This window comes from Cebus imitator, unplaced genomic scaffold, assembly GCF_001604975.1.
Source record: "Cebus imitator isolate Cc_AM_T3 unplaced genomic scaffold, Cebus_imitator-1.0 Scaffold179, whole genome shotgun sequence".
NCBI lineage: Eukaryota > Metazoa > Chordata > Mammalia > Primates > Cebidae > Cebus > Cebus imitator.
Genome location: NW_016107494.1, coordinates 1,619,227 through 1,628,016, shown reverse-complemented (window position 1 = coordinate 1,628,016; position 8,790 = coordinate 1,619,227). Strand labels below are relative to the sequence as shown.

Sequence of the window (8,790 nt, the reverse complement as noted above, 5' to 3'; positions counted from 1 at the left end):
TAGTCTGAATGAAGAGCGGTGGGACAGTGCTGTACCCAGCACCAGGTGGGCATGCTCAGGGACAGTGATGAGGACACTGTTCTGGAGGAGCTCACTGGGCTCATAGCATAGGGTACATGTATTAAAAAATCACCCTTCCCCACTGATAGCTGCCAGGCCACTCCAGACAAACCCTAGTTTGCTGCCTGGTGCTGTGAAGTGACCAGAGCGGCCTGGGACCAGACCCCACACCATCCCAGCCTCTGCTTCCAGAGGACCCACAACCAACACCCACACCTCCCCTCAAGCACCTGTGATATATATCCCAGGACCCTCACAGCAACCCGCAAAGTAGTTATTGCATTGTTACCTACCTTTGACAGACTGGGAAACCGAGGCTGACCCTTGCCTAGCTGTCGTGGCTGATACATTATAGAGGAGGAAGAGAAACTCAGGTCTGTCTCTGGCCCCAAGCCTGGGTCCTCTCTACATTGCTTCTTGAGGTATGCTCTGGGTGCTTTCTCTAGGAAAATCCCAAGGATATGGGTAGTGGTTGTGAAGGTCCCAAGCCTTGCCTGGAAGCCACAGAAGGCAGGTACTTGGTGGAAAAGTCCAGCATGTGATTCACCCTCCTCCCTTGCCCTCGTCAGTGAGGTCGACTCCCTTCCCAAGTTGTCAGTTTCCAGCCTGGAGTCTCTGGTAAGAGAGGGCTGTACTCTGCCCTGCACACCCCCATCTCCTCTTCCTCAGGAAGGAGATGGTTCTGGAGGGGGACAGGGGAAAAGGGGGAAGGGTGAATGGCAAGGGGAAGGAAGAGGGAAGATGAGGTCAGGGTGTGAGTCTCTGAGCCCCTTCCCCTGCCCAAGGGAGCAGCTCAGCCCAGCTCTGGAGGTGTCATCATGGGACCATGCCCACTGGAGGACCCCCGTCTGGAGGCAGTGTGTTCACAGTGGGAGTGGGACGGGGGTGGGAGTGCTGGGGACAGAGGACTTGACTTCCTGAGGTTGGATGTTGTAATCTTGGTTCACAAACGTTTGGCCTCAGTCCCTCCTGTTGCTCCTGGTATTTCTCTGTCCCTTCACTTCCTAATACGTGTATACACACACACACACACAGCTTCTTTCTGTCTGGGAGTCCCTGGAGAAGTCGGATGGGATTCTGCACTGGGAGGAACACGACAAAGCGTGAATGTGAAGGACAGTTTCTCTTTCAGGTCCCGGCTCTCTTGGGTTTCCCGTAAGCAGCTGCCCTGGGACTCTCCTGGAGACCTGATGCCCGCAGCTGAGCTGACCACAGGAGCCAGTGCGGGGCACTGAGGTGAGCAGGAAGTGGAGGGCTGGCTGGGTCTTCGCAGTCTCCCACTGCTGCTCAGACGGGCTGGAGGGAGAGCCCTGGAGACTCTGTGGAACTGTGCGTGTCTGCGGCAGGAGGCAGGACCTGCAATAATCTCAGGCCAGAGGGCCAGTCTGACGCTCGTGACTCAGGACAAGGGGTGCCCCCTAGCTCCACCCCATCCAGCGTGGGAGCACTCAGAGATTAGCCTGTGGAGCAGGAAAGTCCACTGATGGGGAGCTGGTCACAGCAGTGGGTGAAAGCAGGGGTGGTCATCTGACTGAAGGGAGGGGGAGCAGACGGTGCCCAGTGAGGCGGAAGGAAGAGTGGACAGCAGAAACCTCAGGGCATTCCTCAGGGCCCAGGAACTGCAATGGATGATCACAGGTGAGGGGCTCCTGCCCTCCGCCTACCGGCTGAGCATGATGAACTGGATGCCAGGCGTCTCCCAGGAGGAAGCTGTCTTGGCTTTGGGTGGTGGGTGGCATGGGTGTGCTTGTGCCTGAGGGGGGCACTGAGGGAGTTTTGGGCCGCCACCAGCTGAGACAAAGAGCTCACGGGGTGTGAAGGACTACAGACGGAGCCAGGTTTTGGTGCCGTGCACACAGGTATGTGTGTGCAAAGGGACGTGACGGGCAATGGTACCAGTATGTGTACGGGAAGGGGCGTTGGTATGTGGGTGTGGGCTGAAGCAGGGGCTGGGGTGTCCCATCCCCCTGCCCCAGGTGCAGGGGCTGAGCTGTTTCTATGCTGGACTGGGGAGCAAAGGGGACGGAGCTGGGACCCCAGCAGCACATGGGTAGCAGCATTTCTGGTCTTGTCTGCTCCTCTGCTAGCCCACCCGGTCCTCTGGCTACATTCTCAGCTCCTGAAAACAGAGTTAACTTTGGACTTTCTAGTCTCTTGAAGGTTTCCTCTTGGCAGCACCAAGCCCAGTGTGGGAATTGATGTGTTTGCTTCTGGAGGGCACTGAAGTATGATGAGGCCTGTTCCCCATCCCTCACCCTCTGCACCAGCTTAGCAAAGTAGTGGGGCTGCCTGGGGAGGAGACGCGAGGGGCTGGAGAGGCAGCCAGCTGAAGCTGGAGGTGGAAGGGCACAGAGGGGGTGGGCAGTCCTTCGCCTTTTAAAAGTAGCCCAGAAAGGAGAAGCTGGTACAGCTTGTTTCGGTGTCTAACATCCTCTGGGCCATTTCTTCCTTGAGTCTAACTTAAATCCCTCTTGCTGCAGTCTAAGCCTGTTTCCCCTTGACTTACCATGGTTCGGGGCCAGCTTCCCTTTTCACTTGCTCTTGCTTTCATTCTGCCATTCTGGATTTCCATTCTCAAACATAAGTTACACTCCTCCCAAATTACCTTTTATTTTTTAAAAAACCACGTGTCAGTGTCAGTTCATCAGTTCATGTTCTCTTTTCTCTCATCCACTGTTTCTGACAAAACCCAAATCGTGGGCCCAAACTGGGTGCTGTGGTTTGCTTCCCTGCCCCTGCTCCCCTCCAGCTTTCCTTTCATTCACTCCTTCTCCCCAGCAAGTCTCCACTCCTCCGACTCTTGAGGTCACCTTGGTCCTGCAGTAGCTGCCTATGGTCTGGGAACCGTAAGGCTCATTTCTGACCACTGCCCTAGGGGCCCCTGTGCGTGGGGCTGGCCCTGAGATGAGCAACCCTATGGCCTGGCGAGCAAAGGCAGTCAGTTCTCCTTCTCTTTATCCAGTCTCATTTTTAGCCCCTCACCCTTCAAAAATGCCTGTTGAGCAGCGGTCATTCTCTCTTCCAGGGAGACTTAAAGTTCAGAGAGGAGGTGTGATCTGCCTGAGGTCACACAGCAAGTTAGAGACCCGGCTTCTCTACTCACTGTCTCGGTAAGTTTATTCTGGCATTTGAGAACAGGGTCCCTAGCCCCTGCAGGTGCCAGGCACAGTTCTTAATCTCTTGGAGCTTCACTTCCTCGCACATAAAATGGAGCTAATAGTAATACCTACTTTAAAGATTCTGACGAGGTCGCACTTCAATAATGCATACAAAGAGTGCCTGCTTTTAACACAGTGCTTACTCAGATGTTAACCTATTGTTACGAACAGTTAGATCTGGATTAGAACTTGGGTTTCCTGTCTGGTGCTTTTACATCAGTGTTTTCAAGCTCACTCACTAGTTGGTGAATTTGTTTGGTGATGATTCTGGGGTCATTTCCCAGGGTGCCTTGGTCCTAATTCTGTAGCAACATCCACATTTGGGTTCAGCTGTTACCAACTGCCCCCCTGGAGCCAAACTCCCCATTCTTTCAACCCAAGGCTCCGGTGCCCAAAGCCCCCATGGGTCTGCTCGCATACTCCGGACCTAGAAGCTCTCTTTCCTCCCCGCTTTCCCTTGCCTTCTCCCTTATATCAGAGCCTCGTGGTCTTTGATTTCCACTGGGTGGCTATCCTCATCCTCCCTCCTGGGCTGAGCTTGCCATGAGTAGGTCTCAATACCAGAATTTCACTCTGACATGCTTTTCCATTCCTGGGATAACCTGCACCCTCCAAGTCACCTTCAAAAATTTCCATAACCTCAAATGGCTCCTGCCCACGCCTTTCTAACTGACTTGGGCTTGGGCTGTTGCCTGGGATAAAAGGACCAACAAATAAACACAGACTCTTCCTTAATAAAAAGAGTCCCTGTGCTTCCCTAGAGCCCTGGAGAAGCATGGAGCATTGGCAGGCCCAGTCACTTTGATTCCCCCAGTGCCCCTCAGAGGTGAGGGGCTGTGGGATGGGTGCTCCCCTCCACAGTCTGGGGTAACTCCTCTTGGCAATTCCCTGGGAATAAAGGCAGAGCTGGCCTCAGGGCAATTGTTTGTGTATATGAGAGGGAGGAGAAGGCAAACACAGATTGGAGATACACCCTGACATACTGGCTTTATCTCCTGGCAGCTGACAAGCAGGCCAAGGGACAGAGAGTAGAACTGAGAATGGCCCATGTCGTTTTTCTGGAGGGCTAAGGAGCTTTGGGCTTTCTAGGAGGGCAGGGAGAAGGGAAGGGCAGTGACCCGCTGAGACGAGCAGCCACTGCTGGGCCTCCTTCTTGAGGGGTCAGTCATTTGGTCATCTTGGGGGTCATCCGGAGATGATTGCCAGCCAAGCAAGAACTGGTCTGGTGACTCCAGGGCCCCCAGTTTTTCTCAGGACAGAGTCCTTTTACTCAGGACAGAGATGCAACTGAGAGAAGAGGAGCTGGGGCTCCGTCGAAGGCTTACACCTGCCCCTGGTGCCAATCCTGGTTGTCATCCGGCCTTGTTCAGAGGCCCCACCTTCTCCTTTCCTCCCAATCAGCTGCCCAGAGCTGCTGGCTCCCCTGTTTACTCCGAGTTGATCGATCACCTTAACACACAGCTGGCTAGGAGAGAGCCCTGCAGTCACTTTGGCCACACCTGCCCTTTGACCCTTGCTACCTCCACAGCCTTTGATCCCTTCTGGCCCGGAGGCCAGAAGCTAGGCTGAGGTCACTCAGCGGCCCAAGGACCTGGGCCGACGGGCCGGCTGGGCAGGTGACTAGACACAGAATAACAAGTCCAGGCCTGCATTTCTTCACAGTCCACTCCTGAGGGGTCTTGGGCAAGTCACTTCATCTGTCAAGGCCTGGACTTCCTCATCTGCAAACTCAGAAAACGAAGATTTGCTCCTTATTTGCTCTGCGAGTTGTGAGACTGAAGGGTGACTGGGGTAGATGCCATGGAGCACTTAGGAAGAAGGGCAGCAATATGCTGACAGCAGAGACCTGGATGGGGAAGCGTGGCTGGCGGGGGCACGTCGGCTTTTACAGCTGGTTTCTTCTCTTCCCACCAGGCCTTGGCCCTCGTCATCCTGCCCACCAAGCGGGGCCTCCTGATCCACCAGGCGGCCATGGATGGGAAAGTGGCAGTCCACGAGCATGGGCCTCCTGCGGTCTCCTGGGTCCCCGAGGAGGGAGAGAAGTTGGACCCGGAAGACGAGGACCAGGTGAAGGAGCGGGGCCACTGGAACAACAAGATGGAGTTTGTGCTGTCAGTGGCCGGGGAGATCATTGGGCTGGGCAATGTCTGGAGGTTCCCCTATCTCTGCTACAAAAATGGAGGTGGTGAGTTCACTTTGAGGTAGGCGTGGTGGGGAGAGCTGTGTGCCCTGGCAGCTGGGCAGTGCCTACCAGGGCCCTCCTTCCTGGGCAGTGTGGCTTATAAAAGGAGGGCAATTTTGGAGTTGGAGGACTTGAGTTTGCTTCCAGCTCCACCACTAGCCTCAGCATCCTCCTCTGTGAAATGGGGACAATGCCTCCCAGGACCACGGTGAAGATGAAATTAGGCAATGGGCAGGACCAAGAAATTCTGGTTTTTAACAAGCTCCTTTATGACTACGTAAAGGTCGGTTGCTGATAGAATTCAGTCATTCATTCACGAATATGGTTGCAGGCCCATCATGTGCCAGACCCGGTACTAGGTGCAGAACAGAACGCATTCTGTGTGCTACACGCCGCGGAGGGATTCTGAGGGCTTGTCCTGTGTCCGTGGCAGATCGCAGACAAGCAGTTCAGCATGGCCTATGGCAAATGGTGGCGAGTGGAGGGGTGAGGTGTGAAGCAGGGAAGAGGGATAGGGAACGCTGGGTGTGCAGAGGGGAAGGTGACATTTCAGCAGACTTGAAGGAGGGGAAGGCGTAAGTGCCGTGGATGGATCCTGGATGGAGAACACTCCTGACAGAGGGAGCAGCAAGTGCCGGAGTCCTGGGGGCGGAGGAGCAGGCCTGTCTGAGGAGCAGCGCGGGGCAGATGTGGCGGAATGAGAGGAGAGAATAATGGGGTGAGGCCAGAGAGGTCGCAGGGGCCACTCAGGCTCTGCTCTGAGTGAGATGGGAGCCACTGAAACAATTTTGCTCGGAGGAATATCTTGCCTTTGAGTTTTTTTCAAATTAAAGAAACATGATTTTATTATTTTTCAGCACTGGGTGTAAAAATTAGCAGGGTCTTGGTGGGGAGGGGCCAGATTCCTTTTTCTAAGTGTACAATTCGTGGTTTTTAGTGTAATCACAGAACTGTGCACCCATTTAGAACATTTTCACCATCCCCAAAAGAAATCCTGTATTCATTAGCAGTCGCTCCTCATTCCCTGTCCCTGCCAGCCCTTGGCAACATAAAGACAGATGTGCTGCCTGCCTTTACGGGTCCCTATTAGGGATATTTCATAGGAATAGAATCACTCGATGTGCAGTCCTTTGTGAGTGGTCAGATTCATCTTTTGCTTTTGAAATCACCTTTATTCTTCTTGCGGAAATGGTATATGTTTATTGCAAATATTGGAAACATTTCAGGAAGGTAGAAAGGAACACTCACATTTAGAGATAACCATTGTTCAGAAAATCCTCCTAAACACTATTTATATTAAATCTGGCCAATATTTACGGAGCGTCTACTATGTATCTTGCTATGTGTTTTAAAGCTTATGGTTATCATCACAAGCTGCTTGAACTGATGACTTCTAAGAAATGGCAGTGGGCTTACTTGGGCTGGCTCAGTCTATGATGCTGAGGCGGAGAAGGGAGGCTGACCCAGAAAGTCAGGGGAGCAGGATGAAGGGGCAGGGCGGTGATACCGTTCTTCAACCAGGGCCACCATTTCATGGCATAGAGGATGTTGGGGTTGGAGCTGGAGGTGGCCCAGGCCGAGCCCTCCTTTGGTGGAGGAGGATTTGCCCAGGACCGCAGAGGGTCTTGGAGCCAGGCTGGCTGGTTCCTGTGTCATGGTGCAGTCCTCGCCCAGCCATCTGGGAGGGAGAGAGCACTAGGGCTTGGGAGGCAGGGCCCCCAGCATCGAGCGCCCACCCTGCCTCTGTCCTGCCGCTGGCTTCTGCTATGGCTGTGGTCTCCGTCCTGGCTGTGGGGCGGGGTGGAGAGAGAGATAAGCATCCCTGGTAACATCATGGAAGGTCGGAGCTGGGATACCTCCGTCCCAGCCTAACTCTTGGGAAACACACCCTTTCTTTCATCTTCAACATGAGGGGGCCAAATGAGTCTGGGGGGTCCTGATCTGGAGTCACTGGTCCTTGGCGGTCTAGGAAGGTAGTAAAGAAGGGTCAGGAATGCATTTTCTCATTTCCAACAATCTAATGATGGATAGTTGTCAAAACAGGATGTCACAGACTGGTTCAAATGTCTTATATTTTCTTGCTTTAGACTGAACTGTGCTAACTCACAGTGATAATAAAGTTTATATCGAGCTGACCATCAGGCCTGATTGGCAGTTAAATAGGATTTGTATTAATATATGGAGGGAAATTTATTAATTATTAATTAGTAAACATAGTTCTGTAGCGAAAAATATTTCAAAAGAGACAAAAAGAGTAATGAAACTATCGGTCTCATGAGGTCTTTGGTTGTGAAAAAGAGGGTGGCCGCGGAACTAGATCGTCCTTAAGAAATCGTTCACCACAAAAGAGAACTTTAGGAGATTCCCATTGTCCGGTTGTGAGTGCTTCAGGGAAGAGCACATAGCAACGTTAAGGCACAACTTAGAGGCACTTCAGCCAGCCACAGGCTTCAGTGCACCCTGTCCCTGTGGGACACCATTGGGCTGCCCATGCCCATAGCCTGGGCTGACACCAAGGAGACATGAACCAGGGCAGTCTGCCAAAGCCAGGTGTTGATAAGGTCATTTGAGGGGAGGGTGTTGGCAGTGTTAGCCTTCTAGAAACCCAAGGAGAAAGCCAAGGGTAGAGGAGGCCCTATACATGATCCAGAACCAACCTCTTCATTTGCCCCCTGAAGGTCCAGACTGCTGGATGTCTGTTAGGTCTGGCCTCCATCTGGCACCTGCAGGTCGGCACCTAATCACATGGTGGCCTTCTCTGCTGGAAGCCCAGGTCAGATCAGAATGGGGTAGAGGCAACAGACACCCTGAAAATTTTTAGTGGGAAAATAATGCTCCTGAGGTGTTTTTGTTTGTTTTTCCCTAAAATGTACCAAAAGTTTAATAAACATATCAAGTTATACAGAAGACGTGTTTATTCCAAAAATAATCTATTGCCTAGATTTGTAAAGCACACTAAGAAAATAAATAGTGTATATATTAGAATTTCCACCTAAGATTTCATTAATTTTCCTTCCAAGGTCTTTCTCATTCTGGGTAGGGTTGAGATCAGACCATTCCTGTATCTGCCTAACACTCACAACTGAACGCAAATAGGAGGAAACTGAGTTGGGCTTTTGAGAGGTGTCAGAAGGGAGATTAAAAATAGGATGGTGAGCTGGGCGCGGTGGCTCACGCCTGTTATCCCAGCACTTTGGGAGGTTGAGGTGGGTGAATCACGAGGTCAGGAGTTCAAGACCAGCCTGGCTGACATGGTGAAACCCCATCTCTACTAAATACACAAAAAATTAGCTGGGCATGGTGGCACGCACCTATAATCCCAGCCACTCTGGAGGCTGAGGCAGGAGAATGGCTTGAACTCGGGAGATGGAGGTTGCAGTGAGCCAAGAT

The 8,790-nt window shown here is 52.5% G+C and overlaps 1 protein-coding gene across 5 annotated transcripts in view; it reads left to right on the top strand.

The window, feature by feature from the left end:
• The first annotated feature begins 710 nt into the window (after positions 1 to 710).
• The window catches only part of SLC6A12 (solute carrier family 6 member 12), a 26,882-nt gene continuing 18,802 nt past the window's right edge, over positions 711 to 8,790 (top strand). Inside the window, exons 1-3 of one of the 5 annotated variants that reach the window (XM_017545399.2) lie at positions 711 to 1,296; positions 3,086 to 3,170; positions 5,133 to 5,403. In XM_017545399.2, coding sequence (XP_017400888.1) covers positions 5,190 to 5,403 — 214 coding nt within the window. In that variant the 5' untranslated portion in view covers positions 711 to 1,296; positions 3,086 to 3,170; positions 5,133 to 5,189. Of the gene's footprint in view, positions 1,297 to 1,507; positions 1,699 to 3,085; positions 3,171 to 3,964; positions 4,045 to 4,709; positions 5,404 to 8,790 lie in introns of those variants that run through there. The other 4 variants (XM_017545400.2, XM_037744572.1, XM_017545398.2 and 1 more) reach the window with 4 other exon arrangements.